The following is a 25,079-nucleotide window of genomic DNA, read 5'->3' as shown; positions in this document are numbered from 1 at the left end:
AAGTGCCGGCTAGAAAGTTTCATTAACCCGATACACTTTCACGGAGTGTTATCATCGCGTCTGTGCCGTGTCCGGCGGCGTTGATGACGCAGCCACGGTGTGCGCCAATCATCATCATGATAGTCGTCCTCTGTTGGCGAGCCGACACACGAAGGCTCGCGCGCTCGGTGCGTGGACGTGCGTGTTCCTCGGTATGTATCCAGTTAACATACTCGCTGACGCAGCATTGCGAACATGAGGCCGGTATGGAGGTGGTTAGGTTGTTAGGGGGTAGGGGCAATGGATCTTATTTATAACGATACGGGACCATCGTACGATGCCGGTGCGACCAATCGCGAGGCATTTCGTGGTTTGGCCTTGCGGCTGCCTCACCGTACACACACACACACACACACACACAACATCTACACACATGTCTGCACATGCAATCGCGATTCAACCAGTCTACCAAAGTGTCCCGGCTTTCCTAGCCAACGGATCCGTATGCACGCTCTCTCGTGACGTTGCCAAGTTTACGGTTCTTCGACGGGCGACGCCACCGATCGGGGGGCACTTTCCGAGATTTTCCTCAAAACGGTTTATGGATCGTTTGCCTCTCATTTGAGAAATCCCGACCATTAGATTCCCTTTACCGAACCATTCTTTCATGGTCATGACATTCACCGACAGGACACCTCTTGGATTTTCCACGATGCTCGAATACATTGATGTTTGATTGCAAACGTTTCATACATACCGCGCTCCGCTCTTTAACTCTTTGCAGATGAGGATTTTGTAAAATGTTTTAAATGTTTTCTTCGGGAAGGTAATTTCTGTACCCTAGTCTTCAGTTCTGGGAAAAATAAAAATACATACAGATCTTTTGTTCGTATTTTTGGTCATATGCAACAACGTAATACAATAATTAAATTATCTGTTTGCAACATTGAGAATTAAATACATGGACCTCATGTCACCAATATGACGACATTCGTCCTCAAGGGATTAAAAGGGAATAGGTTTTTTTAAAATGTGGACCAAACGACTTGGATTTTATTAAAAAATTAGAACCATTAGTTTATTGTATAATGTGAAAAAGAATTGTGACGACTACATTTTTTTCAGTTGCAGTAAAAGCAATACGCAATGGTTTAGAAATTTGATTGGATTCGTTATTAAATTGATTTTTTTATTGCAATCTTCAAACTGAACAATAACTGTCGTTCAGTCTATGACGCTGACGCTGCGTCTTCGGTCACCGGACAAAATTAAAGAAAAAGGAAAATATTTTTGTTTCAGTATGTATCCATTGGACACACTAACGATATTGTAAGAAATACGGCTGGAAAGAAACTCTTTTTATTATCCAAATCGCTTCTGCTAGTTCAAACTTTTTTTATGGTATCAGATTTGTATGCATACTGAAAAATTTTCTAAGTGAGGAACACTTTAAGGTTATATGATAGAAGCAATTATTTTCAATAAATACATGATAACACAAAGTACATATACATTTATATTTTTTTCTTACACGTGTCCATTGGATACTTCTGTTGGATTACGTAACTTTTCTTTCCGTTTCTTTGAGGGTTAAGTGGTTGTTTGACAGTATTACAATTTTAACCTTTCGTCAGTTGTAGATCAGAGTGAAATTTTTTTTCGCGACGGCAGTGTAGTGTTCATTCATGCGTTCATTGTTATGTCGTCAACGTCGATGCATTAATACATTTTAATGGGTCTAGCGGAAAGTTCTGTCTGGTTTTTAACGTAAAGGGATTTCCATACGCAATACTGCAAAAAGCTGCCAGCAAATGATTATTGACACGAGCGCTCAGAACGACATTTTTTCGATTTCGTATAAAAACTGCGACAGCGCACTTTAAAAACGCGACTTTTATTGTAATATGGATACTGCAGGTCTTCGCGGAAAACAGAAATTTTCTAGGTCGTAAAAAACAAATTAAATAAAACTGAAATTTTTATTTCCGTAATTTCGGTGATAAGTAGTCTAATATTATGCGTCAAAATAAATGATATAGTTTTATAATCTCTCATGGAAGCAGCCGATTTAACCATAAAATAGGATTATTGTTTTAAATATAAAACGAAAATTTTGTAATTTTGAGATCATTCCCATTTCTTTGACGTGACACACGTTGCATAAGCTGGTAATTATAAAAATCCAGTTATTAATTTACAAGCAGTCACTGTGAAATAAGTCTGGGAAGAGTGCATTTTTGATATACTTTAAAACTGAGAAGTACAGTAATGTCTCGATATATGTGAAAGAGGGGTGCACAATATTTGTGAAGAATTAACTTTACCTTACAAAAAAGCTGTTTTGTTTTTAATTATTTTTCTATGAAATTTTGACCAGCATATTTGTGACATTTTTCTGATTAGAATGAGACCAAACACGATATACTTGTTTAATTAACCATTCAGTAGAACTTCGATTATCCGAACTGATGATATCTGTAATCTCCACTATCCTAATCATATGTTTCATATGTACACGGTCTAAAGAGATTCATATAGAACTCGCTCTATTGTACAAATCAGTTAAGAATTAATCTAATACTCAGGCTAGGCAACTGATCTGTTATCCGAATAGATAATTATTCGTATTCCACTGATTACTACAGATAATAGAGGTACTACTTAGTGTTGCCAGATGAGGGCAAGGAGCATGAATTGAGGGGAAAAGTTGCTCTCTCTGCCAGGAAGCTGGGGGATGTGGCAGAAGCGTGGGGGATAGCGCGATAGAAGGGGAAGCTAGAGTCGGGACACAAGTCTTGATCTGGCGACACTGGTTCTACTGCGTCGCGAATCAAAGAAGTAAATATAATACAAATTGTATCGTGTTTGGTGTCGTATCAGAAAAATTTCGGTGATATGTCAGTGAAGGTTTCATAAAAAAAAATTAAAAACAAAATAGGTTTGTCATTGGATTAGTACGTACTGTCTCGCCAATACGCTGGTGTCGATGTGTTGAATAGTATCTGTAGACGATAAAAGTGGCATTTCAGGTACATGGAGACATTACTGTAGTGCTATGTGACGATATGATAAAGCGAAAAAAGAAACTTCTGAAAACACCGACTGTCTCATCAGTTGGCCAAAGCAGCACACTTCGAAGGACTCTACTCATCTCGGAACACGTACCAGAATGTTGGCAGAGAGTTGTGTTGTACATCAAGTCTCATGCCCGAAGGGGTTTCTACTCTTTAGCTATTCACAGATGCTGCGAGAAGCAACTACAAGCTCACCAAACGGGACAAACTCAAATGATTTCTGCTATGTTTGACGTATTTAAACGATTCTTGATAAGCTCTACTTAACAGTGTTAACTTTCGTAATCCGATCAAGTTGTTCAAACTACGGTAAATTTTAAATTACAGGGACAAGGATTAAGAAGGTCCGAACGTTTTGTAAACACAATATTAATAGATGGTGCCATTATAATAATAATAATTTGATCACTTAAGGCAGGCCTGTCCAACCTGCGGCACGCGGGTACATTTGACCCGTTCTCCCACTTCTTCATTCCGCTAAGGTGGGAAGTGACGTTCCCCCCATTATTTGGCACGGTCGTATTGCCAGAAGAGCATGGCATTTGTTTCTATCGCGGACTTATTACTATCGTATATGATAACATAGCATAAGAAGGAGCCTGTGGGGGAACGGACAGATTGATGGTGGGGACCGTTTGGCCCGCGACGAAGAATAGTTGGACAGGCCTGTCTTACGGCAGTGATGGGCACGGTAGGGGCCCCTCAAACGCCTGCTTCTCCCACCACTCTCTCGTTCATGTAGCACGCAACTTCGTCGCGTTCGCTGGAAGGGGATAGTAGGCGCTATGGAGGAGACAAACTTGTCCGAATCGAGACAAAAAAGTCCATTCCAGACTTAAGGTTTCGTTTGCGGGAAAATCGAGCTTGAAAATTCGTCGGTCTCGCGTGTCACGGAATGCGATCGGTCGACTGTTCATGACCAGTCCATTCGACTTGTAAATTCTAACACACGCGACCTTAAGGAATTTTCAAACTTAATTTAGTTTTTTTTTTGTTTTAATTTTGCATACGGAATAATTTCCTGTCTGGTTTTGCTAAGCCCGTCGTATATCTAATTAGTTGTTTAGAATTGAATACTCGCATGCGTTTTTAGCATTGGTCTCGTGCAACTATCAAGGTCCCACTGCATCCGCATACTCCTGGTACCGTGACCCGCAGCTACGCGGTGAATTTCAACTCATCTTCAGACATATTTATGGGATCGAATATGAGTGCATGTTCGAATACTAATGTGTTACCCACGCTTAGTGTTAGAAACGATTATACGTCTAGTATACACTTACACCGCGTCCATCTTCGTAATCATGTCGAAGGACATCTTCCGGCATATTTGCATAGTAGACTATGCAGAAGAGTCTGCGACTATAGGATGCGAGTTTTGAATTATAAGTTGTTGAAGAACTTCTGTGGACACAGGTGTGTGCTTTCGAAAACACATCGCCAAAGATCTAAATTTTGCTGCGCGACGCTTCGATCAATATGTGCACCTCCCTATACGAGGATATGCTACCCATAGTACATCGTAATACAAGTATGCCGCCATAATGCAACTTTCCTTTTCTTTTCTATTAAAAATACCGAAATTTTTAAAATACAGTCAAATACAGGCATTTTTTCCGTTTTGGGCCTCAAATTCAGGATATCAGTTACTTCATTTTATTCATCTTTTTATTAAGAATACCGAAACACTTCTTGCGATTCAAAAATTAATCAAACACGGGCATTCGTTTCCGTTTTCCCCGTAGAATTAAGAAAATAATTGTCTTTATTTTTGTCGTTTTTTAAAAATATTGAAACTTCTTGAATTTCAAAAAATAGTCGAATACATGCACACGTGTTTTCGAATTTGTTTAGAATTTGAAAAATCTGAATTATATTCACCGTACAGTTTCCACTCGATTCCACTCGATTCTCCATTTCGTGTTATGGAATTTTCAGTATTGAATTATTCATTGTGCGCTTTTTTTTTAGTTCGATAAGAACGTTTTCGTTAAATTATGCATATCAGAATATAATATTACAAATTCATAAAACGCGTATACGAGAATACGCGTATACGCGTGGTGGATACATATTTCTCGCGCCATATTACATAGATTCCCCACTAGAATGAATTCTCGACATGGTAATTGAAACAGATGAAATTTAATTAAGGTCGTGATCCCTGATCATTGTAATTCAACATCTTGATAATTACGTGCCGGTTAAATTGGAAAATATTCGCGTTCCGTTCCCGTTTAAGGTTTAACCCATTTGAATAATTATTAGAACGATGACAATAATTATTCATCGTTGATTGAGTAGTTTCATTAAATCTTGCTTTTCGTGCGACAATATCTATTAACGTCATATTTCGAACAGCCATAAACAGTCGTTATAATTGCAAAGGCTGTCATTACGTCACGATGATGCAATTTTTTGATGCGCGCACTACGTTCTAAGTTTAAAAATATTTGTTTTCCTCCTTCGTAAGTTTTATGTTGATGAAAAGATGAATAATTCTGTTTCCATTGGTAATCAATTTAATGATTTTCCTGCTTTTATGTCTGTTATTTCCTTTGTTTTCGACTGCGGATTTCCATGCAAAATAAAAATTATATGCATTGATTTCAAGATGTAGGAACTACATAGACATTCTTTTGTGTTCTCAATAATTTTAATCAATTGAAAATAGTACATTAGTTTTTAATTCTCCAAACGTTTTTTATTGTCTTACGCTTGGATGCAAATTTGAGTACCCCTAAATACATAATTTTTTTATATTCATTGCACAATTAGATGTAAGGTTTCTTTTTCGAGAGAAACGAGCTTGAAAATATAACCTTTCTAATTCTGCTGTCTAACGAAAAATTACATCGTCTTTCAATCATTCTTTTCAAATAAATCGATTAGCGATGTGGAACTGAATTTTTTCTTTCAAATCGGTAAAGTGCTGGGCAGAAGCAATTCGCCAAGTGTTGTATCCGTGCAAGGAAACACGGATCACGTTGTTCCGTAAAATCTCCTTCGATCAGCAAAATAATTAGTCGGTAGTTTCCGGGTATCTTTGCCATGTCAATTGCGAGGAGGACGATGATTCACGGCAATGCTCTATCATGCACATACGTTCGCGAAGACGCTCGAACAAACTTAATGAGCTCAACTTTCCTTCGTTGGCATAATTTCCATCCCCGGCAGTGCAGAATCCCGGAAGTCAGGCGCTTTAACCGTGAAAATGGTCAGAATTTCGCTAATTGGTCCAATTCTGCGCGTCCGGACAAATTTCGCCCGTGTCCGTGGGAGCACACACATCCTCGAGTTTTTTCTCCGACGAGAGAGAAAAAGAGAAAGAAACTAAATATGTACGCGGTTACTGACCAATTATGAACGTTCATCTAACACTTGTTGTTAAATGCTGTTGCGTTTGTGACGCGCTTGCGATATTGTGCAAACTATTGCGAACATGTTGACAAGACTTGTCGATGGAAATGATTCTTTGCGACTGACTTTGCAAGTTGATTTTGTTTCAACTCGAATCGATTTCGAATCAATACGTTTTCCATAGTCCACTGCTTCGTAATTAAACTGCGTATGCAAAATCAACATTTTTAGCGATAACTGCAAGAGCTGAGAATTGCATAGAAAGTTATTTTTTTTCAAGAATTTTCATAAGAAGACATGGTCAAGTTTGTCACAACTGTAGACAATTCGCAGTGTAGTAATTAGTTTATAAATTCTGGCTTTCAATCTTGTGAATTTTTGTTATGTCTAAAGTTATTTTCTGCTAGAGGATACTTTCTTTTCGTTTTAGATTATTTGTACTGTATTAGAATTAGTTATTCTATACCGCAACCGTTTGTGTTTTATGTTCAAATCGGGCACGAGATTTTGCAATCACCTTGCAAACGTAGAACTCTGAAAATTTCTTTGTGGCTGGCGATTGAGCGCAAAACTGCACCATGCGATACACCTAAGTGTCTCAGTCACGTTGCTAGTCCCAAGAGCGGACACTATCAGATGGGAATATCATATAAACGCTTCTCCTGTATGTAATATCGTCGGAAAACTATCGGCTACGTGGTGTGCGCAGTGTGAAAAATATATCGACGCTCCTCGTTGGAAATTGAGGAAGAAAATGTTTTTATTAGATCGAGCAAAAAAGAACGAAGGGAGACACGAATAATGAGAAACATTCGGCACAGTTGAAAACATCAGTGAAAATATGTATAGGTGCTATAAGTAGACCGTGGTTTTTATGCATTTATGACAAAAATTAGTGGGTGCAACTTCGAATAATATACAAATTAAAGGAATTTGAGAATATCGAGACATTAGGTTGCATATTGACAGAACTATCAAAGTGAGTCACAAATTCCTGATTGGTTCCTGTGAATTGCTATTGACAGAAACAATTTTTATTTTGCTACAGCTATGAGCAACAAAATTTCCTAATAATATTATAATTAACCTGGGCCCCACATATTTAAGTCTCGTCACGTGGAGCGATGTGGAATATATAAATACTTTTTCATTGACAAACTTTTACTAAAAATTAACTAATTGACCGCTTGACTGATTTAGAAAAATACATAAAAAATTCATAATTTAGGAGTATTAAAATTCAACCATATGCTATAAGATGTGTTTGTCATACATTTAAGATTTGAGTACATTTTAATTTTGCAAGATATTATTATCGATTATGAGGATTTAACGTTTTTTTAGAGTCTTGATATATAATTATTATTGTATGTCCACTGCGCACTGTAGGGTAATTCGAACGGCGACAGACGGGATAATTGTCCTTTAGCCGGGGATTGGACAGCTAAAAAATTCTCCCTTTCGTTTTTATGTTTATTGCCACAGCCTAAAAAGCCGCAATGTTTCGAAAAGTCCCACTCGTCTCTGGGAAAAGAATAAAGACAATTTATTTTTCCACTTCTGTCAGTGAACGGGTGTGAGGGAGGGATATGATTTCGGTGTTTTGCATTTTAACGTTTCTCGAAATCATAAAGTTCAGTCTTTACTGCTCTGGAAAAGATAGTGAATCGTGTTCCGGATTAAATAGACCTTTAGCTTTAATACAATTCTTGCGCCCCATGTCTATGAAGATGAACATCACCGTATTAATTTGCGCGGACGCGTGCAGGATATGATTACAGCCGAAAGTTAATATTGCTACTACTTGTTAATATTACTGTATCGCGCGGTGTGATCAGAAACGGAGGAAACAATTGAAGGTGAAGGGAAACTGTTTTTGGAGGTGTAAAAGTAATTTTTCACCTAGAAACTTGAGAGCAGTGTCATATATATCGCAGCAGTGCTTGGAATTTTTGCGAAGAACGTTCGCAAGGATGAAGCTGTTAAGTATTCAAGTTTAATTGCAATCATAGCAGTTCCGTTTACGCGTGCCTTTGAAGGACGAGACGCGCTCCATTGTCGTGAGCAAATCGTGTCAATTCGGAGTTCCGTGTGTTTGAATAGCGTCTATTGCACGAAATTGCAGTCGTCGTTTATCCGTCTTGTCTTTGACGCGTTAATGCTAACTAACAGGGAGATTTTGTCAAAGTGATGTCCCCGGTCTACTAGAAACTTTTCTCCGTCGAAGTAGGTTTATTATTATGTATAGATAAAATCAAGATCAAACATTTATTTAATACGCGTGCATTCAATCAAGCTTCAAACCAGTGGATTTCACTGTATTTACTCATAGAAAAATCATGACTGTGGATTTTATACATTTATGACAAATCCGAATCAGTCAAATACGAAACTGTGAAGATATTAGAAGACTTTAAGAGCATTATCACGCTATTGTCGGCTTATTAAAATTATTAAGAGAAAAAGCACATTTTTATTAAATTTCTGTGTCTTACAATTGACTTGGAAAATTGTTGTTTTGCATAAAAATTTGTAGTCTAATGATAATGTTTGCAAATGTGTCCAGTAGTATAGATCTTCAAGAGTAAAAACGGCGTACAGTTAAAATTCACAGAATTGAAACTTACAATTGTTGAGACAGATTATTCTGTCCTTTCTACTTATCTTTCCACGTTGGATCATCCCCTGGCGGTTTCATTGGAAAATGTCATCCTAATCCACTAACGACGAGGGAAACTTTATCATAATTTTTGAATGTGGAGGGTCGTTATGGAAATGTTCTGCATCGAAAAGATAAACCAGCCAGCTCTAATTCTGTGGAGCTGGGTTGAAGCACCGAGTTAACTAGGAGGGTATGAACGAACCCAGTCGTGGAATTAACTAATGCTTGGTCGTATAATGCGTCCGTAATTTTGACTCCTTCACAAGCTCGGTAACAGTGTGGGCTTGGCGTTCACTTTAAGAGGGGGTATTCTGGTTTCCGAGGCTGTTTTTCACCAATTTCTCAGGAATATTTTTTCAGAAGAACAACTGAACCTTTTGAATTTGGATTTTACAGACAGATTCATCCGTATTTGAGTTATATACATATTTTGTTATAGGGTATGTTTTGAAAATCATGACTGTTGCTATTATTCCGGTCTCTCTACTGATCGGAAACAAAAAAATAAAGTTGTTTATCAATCAGTATGAATGTAGTTATGGTCTAAACCAAAAGGACTGAAATCACAGATTTTTTAAAATCGAAAATTTTTAATTTCGAAAATTTTGATTCGCGCGATAACAGGATAAGTGCAAAAGATCCTCTCAAAATTTCAAGTGAATTGGTCCACTAGAACTTCGGTTGTCGTGGCAACCGTTTCGAAAAAAGTGGTTTTCGAGAAAAACGCGTTTGCAGTTTCAATTATCCGTTACCACTGTGAAATACGAGTGCACTTTTAGAGCTATAAATCCACCAGCTTTGCGAATTGCTAAATAAAACTTTAGGAGACTATTTCAGAAGGATTGTATTGACACAATATATCATTTTTGAAAAATCGATTTCCTTTATTATACCAAAGGTACGGAGCCTTGTGCAGACTTGTGCATACAGCCTCAAAGGATAGGATTCGAGGCATCAATGGGGGATATCGACCGATCGAAAGTGTGATTAACGCTCTAAGAGCACAATACTTTTTTCATTTTTCATTCCCAGCTCATCGTCTCAGGATTAATGGAGGATGCTAGAAAATGCTCAACCTCTGTTAAGCTCCGGAACCTGAAATATTGATGAGGCTTTACTCTGTAGGTTCCAAGGAATACTAAAAAAGTATTATCCTTATCGAAAATATAATGAGAATGTTATAAAAAAAATGCAGACGATGGCGTGTGTGAAATGAAAAATTTCATGTCGTCGATTCCAAATGATCGTAATTTCGGAACGAATGCATGGAATGCAAAAATTCAGACTCTATTTTTTAGATCAGGGCGAATGTTAATGTCTTAGGGTATATACAAATATTTTTTGAAAACCATTAATTTACAATTCTTCAATATTCCATTTCCTCGTTTATTATATCTAGTTGCTGGAGTATTATTTTCATATTTCAAATTTACAACATTTCCATAGTTGTGTAAGATTTTCCTGAATCTCGGTAATTAGTAGACTACGCAATTTATGCATTTATGACAGAAATGAATAGGTGACGTACAAAGAACTGTAAATATGCTCTTCTCAAAATTAACTTAGAAATTTTCATTTTGCATAGAGATCCGCTGTCTAGTAATAAATAGTTTTCTTCGTTTAACTAAACTCTCTTGACTGTGTAATAAAATCTATTAGCTACCATCACCCTGTAGGAAAAAATGTACTATAGATTCCAAGCAGTACGCAAAAATGTCGTATGACTTCGAAAGAAAACGAATTCAATTTTAGTTGAAGAAGATCACGTCATGTTGCAGAAACTAATTAGCTCTCTATTCAATTTGGCATATTTTGACAGATTCGAAACAGCGCGTAAAAATGTTTAATCGTTACGTTTCGGAAATACCAGAATCGAATTTTACTCGAAGATCACGTCGCGCAGGCAGATGTTGGAACCGCGTTACGGAAGTTAATTACTCCTCGAATCAATTTGGCATTCGGCCGGGATAGAAACATTCTCGGGATTCGATAATCGGGAATCGATCTGGTCCGTCGGTGTCAAGAGAGGATTCGACACTGTGACTCGTGCTTCGACAAATACCGCCACGGTCCTTTCCGTTTCCACCGTGTTCGATTCCGCCCCTGATTCTTCTCCTGTTCCGTGTTTCCGTTCTCGTTTTCTCCCGTTTCCCTTTATCGGGAACAGTCGGCCCTGGCAAACATTAATTCCGCACGCGGAGAGGGATGTAGCGTACCGTTTCTGCTCGGGCACGATCATTAAAATAACGAGTGAAAGGATCCTCAGGAGGGTCATCCTCGAAGACGGCGGCCGCCGCCTTCTCACAAAGTCGAGTAGAAGTTAAGCTCGCGAGGGACGTCACTTAACGTATAACGGGCCGATTTTAATTAAATTTTTACGTAACACTTAGAAAGATCGCTCCACGCGTATTCTCATCGGCGATCATTCGCTATCGTGAAACGGAAAATCATTAGCAATCGGTTTCATTTTTTCCGAAACAAAAGGCATCTTCGTAGGTCGATATTTTAGCGACGTTGGCCACGCGTGCACTTTCTCCGGATGAACTCGTTTCAAGCTCGCTGCGAGATCTTTCCCCAAAACGTTGTTTGCTTAACAATTGCATAGGGAGGTCAACTGTATGTAACAGATATTTTATAGAATTCTAATTCAGAATTTGTACTGACTTTTACCGATATAGTCTCATTCGATTCCGAACTGTTTCCAAGATTATGCATCAATAGATCGCTCCATCAAAACCATCAACAGAACAGGCGCTGTTAAAAGCATACTACGACTTCCACATCGCTAGTAAGAAGTTGCTGACAATGCTAGGGCCTATCTTGAACGACTGTAGTAGTTTCACACATGCATCATTTTCGTATTATTAATAAATAAATAGTTGCTACTATTAAAATTCCAACCCTCGTATATGGATATTTGAAAGTTCTCCTAATCTTTCTACTGTCTAAAATTTCACTTACTCATTTTCGAATATAAATGCATAAAATTCACAGTCTAGTCATGACTGTGCAGATATCGCTCAAGAAAAACAGCCCTCAAAAAATGATTTTTTCCTGCTCTTTATAATGTACACTTACATACATATACAACTGATATGCATATATTATATAATAATAATGCACTTACCATATAGTCTACGATCTATTTGTTCATTTTACTTAATAATCGAGAAGAACACTTTCTCTCCTATACGTTATTACTTATTACAATAACAATTAACGGATTAGTTTACTCTATTTGCTTCTTATGTAACGACCTATTTAAAAATCGTCCAAAGATTGACGATACCGCCAGATTCGCTTACACTTCATATAAACATTTGATACCGTAAAAAGCAATTTTCGAAAAATTAAATGGAACAATCAAACCGAAATCTGTGCGCATCATGCTTACCAGCAGTTTGCAATCACGTTTAGTAAATATCATTTCGATGATTGAAGTTTGACTTTTGCAGATTTGTTATGAACATATTCAGTAGTTCATGCGCGCGGTAAACATGATTTTTTAAACAACCGATTTCGATACTATGATACCGTAATATGACAAGCTTGGAAACACGATATTGCATATAACGGAAACATCTCAACGCCGCAATATGGTGACTATTCAGCGGTAGCAGCGTGTGGTCAAGTCTGTGAATTATATCGGGTGTTGCAGAATTATACGGCCGGCGTAAAATTGAAGAGAAAATGATCCTGTTGGACGAGCCGATCTGTCTTTCAAGTTCGCGCTCGGGTGAGGGTATTTTTCGCGGAAATCGGTTGCTATCGCGTCGCGAATCTCGCCGGTTCTGCGCCCGACGTTAAAAGCGCGGAATTGTCACGTCTCTCTATGCATTCGGTGCGAGAGCGAGAGCGAGAGAGGGAGAGAGAGAGAGAGAGAGATCGGGATCGTATTTTTCATTTGAAATTTGTGAACCGATAATGACGGAATCCCTGATTACGTATAAACAGTGAAAAGAGCGGAAACGTTCCGGGCGGCGTAACAGTCGGATGTTTGAAATTGAAAATTACGTCTGCGAGGATTTATCAATTCTGTCTGCACGCGACGGGCATTCACTTTTAATTTTGACGTTGTACCTTCGTACCGAACAAATTTCAGTGATCAGCTCATTTTAACTCTTAAGTGGACCTTCAAAATGTTCTTTAAAAATGCGATGATTCGATTACATTACATTTATTTATATTCATCTCTATCGAAATGATAAATAGAATTGTAAAATTTCTATTCGATCGAAAATTAGTAACGACACCTATTAATGAGATTTTGGAACAGGTGCCACTCATTATGACTACGTCATACCTGTAATGTCTGCCGCGCGAAGCGGGCACGTTTTTTTACTTATCTTTATATCTTTATAATGTAAAAGTATAAGCTAGTAAGTATATTTTTTTGTTGAGGACGATTATTTTGTATTGTTTGCCCAAATGAGGAATAACCAACATTAATACTTATACACGAAATAATGATTAGCATGCATTTGAGTGGGGCCCCATCGATTCCAATAGAGTTCACTTAAGGGTTAGAGGTTGTAATATCTTTTTATGTAGAATATGGCACTTTTTAAGCAATTTTTGTTTCAGCGAATCGCAACAAGGCCTTCCGCCATCGGAACGTGAATCAGGCTACAAGTGTCATTACATTTAATCACGTCTGGTGGGCGCTTTGATAGAAACCATACCACGTGGCTAACCATTCATCCGTTTGAATTCGTTAAGCAATCAACACAGATTATAATAGTCGACGCTGTTTTCAGTGATCTCGGAAGACCTGGGATTCTTTACGCGTATTCTCTTACTTTTCCTATCCTACTACTTTTTGATCAAATTTAAGAAATAATTTGCAATGTATTCGAGAAAAATCAATTTTATTAGGATCGAAGGATGCAGAAGCGTTGAAAGAATAAGCATTGTGATAATTGTTCTTTTTTTTCCTATTTGGTTTCAATAAATTAATTTAACTAATTATTTCAATTTCACTAATCAAGTTTTTGGGAAACAACGTGTTAAATGTATCGAAATAAATTATAATTAATGAAATTCATAGTGACTTACACGGTCGTTTAGATACTCCCGAAATATCTGTTGAAAGTCTCTGTAACTCTGTGTTTCAAATCATAGATTTTCATTAATTTTGAAAGTTTTACCGTAACTTGAATAAACAAATGTGATTACTTTTTGCGAGTAAGTACGTGAGGAAAAGTCTCCTGAATAATAAATCCCAGACAACGTGGTGTTCCGTAATCACTGTGAATCAATGAGAAGGCTTTGTTGAGATGATTAATTGCTTAATTAACTGATTCGCTTGTTCAAAAAAGGAGCGAAATGCACTTTGGTTCGACGCAACTGAAAGAAGGGCTGAAAGTGCTTGAATAGAAAGACCTGAAGAATCCATTAGGGGCAATTAAGCGTATTCTGGAAGATACGAATAAATGAGTGACTGACCCACCTGTCTTCCGGCAAACTTTTTCAAATTGGATCTCTTCTTAATTGAAACGTCTAGCAGCCGCTGTTCAAATGTCTACCATCCTCTGAATGTTGAAATAAATTATCGCAGCGCATATGTATACCATTATTGTGGACTTCGTTTTAGGTATATGCTGTGGTATGAATGCTTGTGTGATCGTCGGTACGTTTATTTCGGCTATTAGAAGACATTCTAAGAGTCACAATATTCAATGACCGATTGAGGTGAACGCGAGAGTGGGGAATACGTGTGACTACGTTACAGACCACGAGAGAGTAAGCGATGTGAGAGAGAGTGAGAAATTGCGAGACATACCATTAACGAGAGAGTGTGTACGTGGTGCATAGAGATTCAAAATTGTTCTATATTATTTCTATCAAGTAGTTGATTATCTTTACTTTTCTAATAAATATATTATCTATAATTCGAGCACAAGTTACTGACCAACCACAATTATCTGTAGTTGTGCTATTTATACATATACTTGCATTACTATTGTGGGAAAAAATAACTGACTACGTGCAGGAAAATGAATAAAACAGTATATACATATACATATATATATATATATATATATATATATATATATATATATATATATATATATATATATTTAGAAATAAAAAAGAGACAAAACAATTGTACACGACGCGATTGACCGCACCTCGCAGGTCAAAACTCAGCGCAATACTCTGTACTCTTCTGTACTCTGACCGCAACTCGCAGGCCGACGTTCTTTCACGTGCGCTTTTCTTTCGACTGCGTCTTCTTCGTTAAAAGAAAACGCGTCAAGCTCGCACTCTACGCACATACACACAAACACACACATACAGTTCCTTAAAGCTAAACAGTCCAATGCTGTATCTTAACCGAAACAGTCGAATAGTATCGGTCCTTGACGGCGCCGAAATCCCTCGACGGGGTGTCGTTTTCGTCTCGACGGTCCCTATGCCCGACATCCGACATCACACTATCATTCGCAAAAATTGTCGTTGTTCGCAAACGTTGCCGATTTTTCAGGCGATGAAAATATTTCACAAATAAGCCGATCGGATTTTGCGGAAATAATCAGATTCAGATTACATTAACATATATTTGATTGTACGTCGTACAATAACATGAATAGTAACAAATATAAACAAACAAAGCTCAACTACAGTAGTCTTTCCGTAAATGTCAAATCTTCGGGTCTGCCGAGTCACAGTTACATAACAGTTACTACCAATAACTTGGTAATGTACCAAGCATAGAGAAAGATAACGATTGAAAAAGAAAGAGGGATTAATCGCATATTACCCAAGTAATTATAATCGTAAGTTTGTCGTGTTTGGTATCGTTTCCGTAAGAAAAAAAGAGACGATTACGATGGTAACAGTTTCATTAAAAAAATCAGAAATTAGAAAAGTTGGAATCCTCCCAGTGGTGGGGATAACATTTTGACAGTTGCGATACAGATCTTTTTGACAGTTACGGAGAGAATGCTGTACATACAGCTCTCTGTAACTTATAACAATCAAAATTTATATAATGCTACTATTTCGTCAGGACAAAAGTATTCGTACATTACCATTAATTGTTAGTAATCTTTGATTAATACTTCCTAACAGCTTGTAATCTGTTTGGAATTGGATATATTAAATTTTTAATAAAATCTCCCGATGTTTCATTCCATTGCTCTTTTAAAATCTTTTGACGTAATATAATGTTTTCGTATCCGGTTTTCGAGTTCCCACCATATGTGTTCTATTGGGTTTAAATCTGGTGATTAGCGGTGAGTAGATAATGCGAGGAGTTTATAAAAAATCCATTGATGCACTATGTACATGGGCAGTGTGCTGTAGCATCCTGATCTTACTGAAAATAAAACGTGTTTTAAACTCCCAATTTTTCAGCACTTCTTGTGAAAAGTTTCTTTTAGAATATTTAAATAAATGTGTTTATTCATAATATAGTGGATACATACTAATTCTTCAACTCCAGACGGCTACATTTTATTTATTTGCAAATGCTCACGTGCTTTGATATTTTTATTTTCGATAGATGAGATTTCTTCTCTCTTCCACATCTCTAAAGTTCATGTCACGAAGACTTTTACCTACTGTCCATCTACTAAATCTTGCATCAAAATCTTCTTTTAATGTTTTCGTTGTTATCGAAGCTGACTTTGCCTCCGTTTTTGAAATATATTAAACTATTTATTCTTTACGATTGATCGGGTTAAGCTTTACATTGTCAACCCAGAGATTTTTAATTTTTTACTATACAATCCTGTATATAATCCTGTAAAAGTCGTAATTTTAAGACGAGGAATTCATTAGTTTAAAAATCATGCGAGTTTAAAGTTGAGCGAATTTAACACGTTAAGCGCGGAGCTTGTACGTATGGACTTTTCCGTTCACGGAAAATGTGCCGTTGAGCATGTGTGCATGAATTGCCGTTCGCGGCAAGTAACTGGAAGTTTGTGTCCCCCCAACAACCTAATCCTAACAAACGTGGGTTATACCTTCTCTTTGAGATCCCGTATATAACTCACTATATTTTAATTACTGTTCGATGACAGCTTGTCCCAGAACAAAGTGTACTCGCTCAACTTTAAACACGCATAACTTCAGAATTGTTTGGTACGATGTTGATATTGATTTTTAAACGTTGCTCGGGACCGTCCCGGAACAACCTTTGAAAAATTTCGATGCCCCTGTCCGAAATCAGCGATCCCCGCGTTCCCCGTGACGCGGAAATTTGATTGCTGATTGCCTGACGGACATTCGCCTAAACTGCTCGTAACCGGTCGGTTGGTGGCAAAAAATTCGGTGGTTCCAAATACAAAACACAGGAAACGCATTTCCAGGGCGCTTAATGATGACGAACGACCGTGGTTATTATCATGGGTGGTGTTCGTGGGACAACGACGGGTAAAAAACCATTCGTTCAAATTAAGAAGTTGATTCGGATTTAATGGTGTTTTGTTTGGTTGGTCGGTACACGCGGCCGTGCCTCAACCTCCCTTTAGTTTTTTCGCGATTCAACACAATTCTTTGTTGCACGTTTTTTCGGCACGCGTACTATGAGTCGCAACAACGGGTTGGCAAGGTGTCAAGCAGTATATCACACGATAATTTTCATTTCCGGTTGTTCTGTTATGCTGTTTATATCCAAATGTCAATGCCGAGCGGAAATTCAGTTCTTCGTTCCCTTCTTCCGTCGCTGGTTCGATATAGTGCTGGATTAATCAATAAGCAAACGTGCTTAGGGCATCAGTAGCAAACAGATTGGAAATTTTATGCATTTATAAAACAGACATTGAAATACAAAACTGTGAAAATACTATAAGAAGTGTTATTCCACTGTATTCAGAAAAAGAAACGGAAATGATATGAAAATATGTTGCCTTGGGAAATGTTTAATTTGCATGAAGATCCGTAGTCTATTCATTATACAAAAATATTATATTCATTTTGGAGGAGAGAAAAATAGATGCCACTGATAATGTGTAATATGAGTCGTCCATATTTGGATGAAAGCGCAAATTAATAAGTTCTCTATAATGTTCTAGTATTATATAATTGATCCAACGGTTGATAAAATATTGGAAAATTTCTTATCGTTCAATGAGTTATAGGATTTCACTTTGCATTGTTTAAGATGGTTTATGCACTGAGAGCTTTCCATACTTGTAAGCATATGGGTAGCCGTGCAGGGGATAGTCTGCATAAAGTTATCTAAATTCCGGTTACACTAACGGTCGTGTTTGCCACGCGTAATATAGCTTAATCCCTGCAAAAAGGCAAGCTTGGCTCAAGTGGATCAAGCCGACATTAGTCGGACGCGCAGTGGTGCATCCGCATGCATCCACATCGACGAGAGCTGCGCCGTTGTTGGTCGACGATTCGATACTTCCAACTAACGCTAACGTGGATATACTAAACCTTTGTCCTAAAAGCTTATGTGGACGGACCGGCGACAGGTATCGCGTTTTACGCCGCTTAACGTTTCACGAGTCGTGTGCATATCCGGAATGATTGATAAAGTGCGAATTGTACTTGTCACCGCGTTGGAGAAACGTAATTTGAAGAACATAACCATTTTATTCTCTGATGACATGTTGCCACGATGAAATGATGCACTTCGTTCTTCTCGTCTCTGCGCATGTAATTTTGTTACTTGAACCAACAAGTGCAGTGAGCAATCAAATTATCAGAGCCACGGCGTGAAAAATATATTTATTTTAAATGTGACAGATAACATTCCCCACAGTGTTGCTAAACGCATATTTTCAAAAGTCGAGAATATTCGGTGTAGCTAGGGTTTTATTTAAATATAGATCGTTTTGATCGTAGAACATACATCAATTTGTGAACATATCTTGTAAATACATTTTGTGGACATGTTTTGTAAATAAACACAGTTTTCCTCGATTGTTTGCATTGGAAGTGTACTATTACGTTACGGAAGTATATTGTCACGTTTAATAAATTTATTGCGACACTTCGTAGTTCTTTACCTCACAGTTTTAAGAAATACGAGAAGTTAACATTGTTCTCTTGTAATTGTTAAATCCATTGACGGCAGTTCGATTAACTTCCGGCGAGAGTTTGTGTGAAGTCGAGATCGACTTTTCCATTGTGGACCTGCACTCAACTAATAACTTACGAGGAAGACGATATCGAAAGAGATTAGCTGCAAGCGGGGCCCTCTTCAGATCAAATCGAAAAGCGTTTGAAGTCTGTCCAAGCAGCATTCTCCTCTGCCCCTCCGTTATTATTTTTCCTTTTCATTATGGTAACTCATCAAACAGTTTCATTTAATATTACGCAGATTTTTCGAACCCCTTCGAGTATTATTCTACCTCTCTTCGTTCTTTGATTGAGGGGGATAACTACTTGTAAACCGACTTGAAACCGTTGCAAAGAAAATTTCTTTATCACGTCGACTGCCGAAGTCACAACAATTAGTTAGGATCAAAGGGATTTACAATTAAATGATTAATGATACGTATTATGTATCATCTGTTATGTATTGTGCATAAATGAAATGAAATCTTGTCGGTCTCATGCACCGCTGGCAATTATAGTTTGTCTTCGATTCTGAGAGGGTTAAGTAAAGATTAATACTGCAAATAAACGGATTATTGTGTATACACTCCTCGTAGCGGCGGCTTATGAATAGCAAGCAAGAGAATATCTACAAACGTTTATATACACGAAATGTAAAATGCGCTTAATTAGTTTGAAAACAGAATTTCATTTCCTATTAAATTACAATTGTAGTTTTAAAGTATCCTTGCAGTTTATGGAAATCATACTATCTGTTAATCGCCACAAACATTATTACATTTTCATTTTTCAAACATATTTTTCATCACCAACCTTGAGAGTTGTTTTCACCTTCTACACGTTGGTCATTTCAAATAAAAAAAAATATGTGTGAAATATTTTTCAACGAACTATATTCTATTTGTATTACACTTTAGTGATGCGTAGACTGCGGATTTTATGAAGTTATGATAAAAACCAAGTAAAATTGAGCAAAGCAGTGAAACTGTGTAAAGGATTTGAAAATATTGTTGAATCAGTTCCAACCGGCTGAAACGATTAAGAAAAGAAACGAATGCCTTTGTACCTCTTATAATTTGTAATTACTGCAGAGACCTTTTTTTCTTTCGCATAACGATTCGCAGCCTAGCGATGTCTCTTTTCAGAAACAGATGTTATTTGTACTTTCTTCGTATAATTTAATGAACTAAATTAAACTTTGCTAATTTGAACATATTCTTCTGCTTCTTGTTCCAGTGCTTGGCAGTTGTCGGAGTGCAGATACGAGTCAGGAGTGTGGGCACGAAAGGTTGGCGAATTGTGCAAGACCCCTCGAAAGGATCAACAGTAACGACTTGAGCTTCGCTATTACAAAAGAAAGCCAGCATCAACTATGCCGGTAAGTTCTCTCAAGCTTGTACATATAGAAGAGAACCGTGTAGCACTGACCACTCTAGATCTCTGACACTATTTCCTGTAAAGACTCGGTAAAAGTCAAATACAAAAAACAAGTATTTTCTAAAATAAACAATCTTAGACCTTCGTGTATTCCTCAGGTACAAATTCATCTACTCTCTGATTAACATAGGGTAAGGGACTCAATTACCGTGGGGGTGCGAATTACTGTGTCTATATTAATTATACTTATTTTTAAAGCATAACGAATATCAAAAAGAGATACATACATAACATTGTATATATTATCTGATTTTAATGAAAAGTATGTAATATTTCTTTTTAATATTCATTACGTTCTAAAAATAATTATAATTGATATAGGTTTAGTAATTGCCCCCCCCCCCCCACATAGTAATTTAGGGTCCCTTACCTTACTGCAAAATTTGTTATTTCTTCGTGATCGTGTCATAATTGAAAGTGTTTATTCCAGAGATCGGAAAAGTTATGGAACGTTTTAATGTTGCAAATTGTTAAAGCATGGATCATAGAACTTTTTGTACAAAACATTTCACAGTACAAGTTCCAGTGAGAATTAATAAAGGAAAGTTCTTGTTTATAAAATATAAAACTAAAAATTGTTCGGTAACAGAGACGTCTGATTTTTTCATCAACACCCTTGCAATATAACATCGAGTTAGACTCGTGATAAACATTTCAAACGAAGTTTGGTAAATATGAATAGTTTACATTTCTTGTGTAATCAAGAATAAGAGCGACGTTTGCTATTTCATTCAGTAGTCTCAATGGGAAATTAAAATCTATTCATAGGCAAACTAGCATCGCCGTGCATTTCGTAACAAAAGCTTTGATGAAGCTTTAGTATCTCAAACAGTAGCTACAGGTGACATGGGAATAACAAGGAACTTGAATTTCTCGGTGTCCCAAATAACATGGCATACTACTGCGTTTGGCAAAACGAATTTTTGTTGTTAGCGTGATTAGCGACTGCGAAAATCGTTTCTGTAAAACGAGGCAAATTTTGATGTAAGCGTTTGTGCCGTTCACCAACGGAACGGCAAATCGATAACGTGAAGTGGCCAATTCGAGAGTTTTATTTTTTTACGAGCGAACGACGGACGCCAGATTCAAATGGGTTAATCGTGTTATTCGAGGGCGGCCTGCGATTCTTTTACTTGTGTGCAGTTGCATTTTGTTCGTTATTACTGGAAGCACCGGGGAAGTTTAGGTTTAAGTCTCCGCTTTGGTATTCTGATTTTTGTCCGCACTGCGGGCACGTTCTGGAGCTGCACGAGAATTGCGCGAAAGTTTTTGATCGAGGTACTGTTGAACTTCAACACGGACCACGAAAATTCTTGCTTACTCTATGTCGTTAGAGTTTGAGTGGTTTCGGGAGGCGGTTTTCGAATCGATTGTACCCATAATTAGATCGATCAACGAAACTTTAATGGGAGTTAAAGCTTTTTTCGAATACCCAATTCTCCGATTTCACTTGATTTTTCGTTAATTTTCGCGGCCCCGCAACTCGGTGGAACAAGCTCGGCTCCTGAAGGGGAATTCTAATGAGTCTCTTAACTAATTTTCAAGGTTGAACGAACTGTTTCGATATTTCTTTTGTGAGTTTTAGGAAGCTTGCCAATAGCGTTTGTCGCTTTTTTGATCCCTTTACCGACGAAATAACACATTTGGCTTCATTTTGTAAATTATAAAATTTATAATTTCTTTTGGTTTAGACCATAACTACAGTCGACTAATGTTTTTCAAAACATACTCAATAAAGAAATATATAACTCGTGTAATTTTGATTATTTTTACTTTAAAAAAATCACACATGTGTTTCAAACACCAATAAATATGTCTACAAAATTCCAATGCACAAGGTTCATTAGCTTTTCTGAACAAAATTTCTGAAAATCGTACAGAAACAGCATCGAAAACCAGAGTATCCTCTTTTACGATCACGTCAGTTACAGCGAATAATTTAGTGGCGGACCGAAAAGTTAGCTGTGTGTTGAAAAAGGAAATGTTCAAAGTGACACGGTTGCTTACAGAATCGTCACAGTGTGTCGTTTATATTGCAAAGTGATCGATGCGAGAAGTATTCGGACAGCGTTCAGCAAATTTTTGGCAACCCGGTGAAATCAACCGGCAGAACGATAACGTGTTCCTCTGTGTACATAAAATGTTCGAACGTCGAACGATCGCGCGAGATTTTCCAAGTCGCGCACGCCGTTTCGGAAAACCATAAATTCTCTCGCGACTAGGAAATCCTGCCGTGATTCCAAAACCCTTTTTCGCAGGTACGATTCGACTGTATTACCCGGATATCAAAGGATAAATCACATCATGAAATAATCTTAATGCTGCTGAAATATAAAATTATTTGTGAGATGTACTGCATGATCCTATCTCCTTATTTTTCACTTCAGTATACTTGCTACTTGAAATCGCAATAGCTGTTAATTAATTCTCAATAAATTATTAAACAAAGCGGCAGCAATTGCATTTATAATTCAACAATTATGAGGGATCAATATAATGTAGAAACTACTTCTGAAATTGTTGTTATTGGGTTTTTTCTCCATATTGTTCAATCATTACAAAGACTTCCGGTTGGTAAAGTGTTAATTCCAAATCTGTTCATTTTTTTTGTATTATCACTACCAGATAGGCCAATATTATAATAAAAATCGTATGAAATCGGAATGAATTCAATCTTGTTATTATTATAATTATTATTAGTAATTAATAGGTCTAGTGTTAATTGAGCAGAACAGCCAAAAATTGCGTGAAGAATTCTTTTTATAACCGCGTTCAGTCTGTAAATGTTACAAACATATGATTGAACTTGTGTATGAAATTCCGATACTAAAAGTTTTTACAGTACTTTTGTCACAAAGATATTCCACAACAAGTTTTTAAAAAATGGTTCCACAATAGAGTAACTCTTTATATAATATTTTTATCATGAGGCAGAACAGAAATCATTGTACATGGCAAATACAAAAGTGAGTAATGTTTTTTTGAAAAATTTTTTTTTGCCAGTTAATAGTTGAAGCCATTTGTAATAACCAATATGATTTTTAGACCCCTAAGTATTAAATTATAGGCGGAGTAATTACATAACTATCGCACTGAAAACTGATGAATTTCCAAGAGCGAAGAAATGGTTATTTACCATGCCTATATCTCCGTAAAAAATTTTTTTTTTAAATCGGACTTTTGCACATAATGCTCTCACTATTAGGCTATACAAAAATAATTTTTTTTATAAAAATCGAAAATATATACAATAAAATGGATTTTTTGCCGCCTTGGCACCACTGTGCGGCGTCTCGTACAGCGGGAGTGTCACGGTGGACAGAGCGCTCGTACCGAAAGGGTTGAACAATGGATGTAATCGAATAACGAAAATACGAATAAAATCTCTTATTCGTTATTGAAATAAAAACTTATTCGAATAATGATCTACACTGGCTCAAGAGAGGACTCCGCTAGGCCAATGTCTGACCAAAATTTGCTTCCTCTACTTAGGACAACGCAGTCAGTAGTATGACTGTTTTCGTTAACATGTTTTTCAGCGACATGTTGTCAACTTGTGATTCAATTTAATTCTCAAAACACTATGATGCTTAATTTCACATCATTTTGTTTTTAAGACTAAAACTATCCAATTTTTTAATATACGATTATTGAGATTGCAAAGATGCATTCATGAAGAATTGTTCAATGCATTTATTTCTTTGGACATTTATGAATAAATACATTTTTGTTATTTTGATAAAGATGCATTCATCAGGAATCATTCAATTCATTTATTTCATTGGACGCATACGAATAAATGCATTCCTGTTATTTTGACAAAGTAATAGTCGCTTTCTTCATCAAAGCACGTTTTTCAAGTATTCTTGATCACGCGATTCAGTTGCCTGCAGGTGAAATTGATTCGTATGTGACTAGCCGCGTTGATGCGATTTAGCACGACAAATTGCAGCAGATAGATCGTCCCTACACCACGTATATTTCACCAGTTTCGACGTTTGACCGCGTTATTCAACATTTTGCTATGCTCGTAATTGAAACAAACATTATGAATGTCACGCAATAGATTTGATGAATGCGTTTCTGCCGTTACTTATGCTCCACCGGGTGGTTCCATCGTTTAGTTTCGAAACACTTTATCCGCAAACAATTAAACGGCACAAATCACTCTATTCAGACCGTGCCCTTAATTGGTATCGCGTTGTGTTACATTAACCCTAAATTTTCCGCAATTTACTGTCTTTTAACCCTCACGACATAAATAACCAATAGCATAACGATTTAGTAAATTCTGGTGTCCCTTATTATAAAATAATTTCGTTTATGTTTCACGTTTTGTATATTATTATTTATATTAGTCTCTCACCATTGTTTTCAACATTGATGAAAAGTGTTACAACATTTGTAATGCAATCAACAAAAAAAAAAACAAAATTTCAATTTTTGTAATTTATGAAGATATTGACAAGTTTACATCCCTAACAGTGGAATAGGAATGTTTGAAATGGTGAGCTGTACATTTTTAATATTAATAATTTTAGTTAGAA

At 36.9% G+C, this 25,079-nt stretch overlaps 1 protein-coding gene across 2 annotated transcripts in view; it reads left to right on the top strand.

The window, feature by feature from the left end:
• Positions 1-25,079, top strand: part of LOC143357312 (uncharacterized) — a 76,392-nt gene that overhangs the window by 16,231 nt on the left and 35,082 nt on the right. For both annotated transcript variants that reach the window (XM_076793728.1, XM_076793729.1), the window contains exon 2: positions 20,332-20,473. In XM_076793728.1, the coding sequence (XP_076649843.1) occupies positions 20,332-20,473 (142 nt within the window). The remainder of the gene's footprint in view (positions 1-20,331; positions 20,474-25,079) is intronic.

This window comes from Halictus rubicundus, chromosome 9 (genome assembly GCF_050948215.1).
Source record: "Halictus rubicundus isolate RS-2024b chromosome 9, iyHalRubi1_principal, whole genome shotgun sequence".
Taxonomy (NCBI): Eukaryota; Metazoa; Arthropoda; class Insecta; order Hymenoptera; family Halictidae; genus Halictus; species Halictus rubicundus.
Note: the sequence above shows the minus strand (reverse complement) of the source record. Positions and strands in the feature narration are given on the sequence as shown.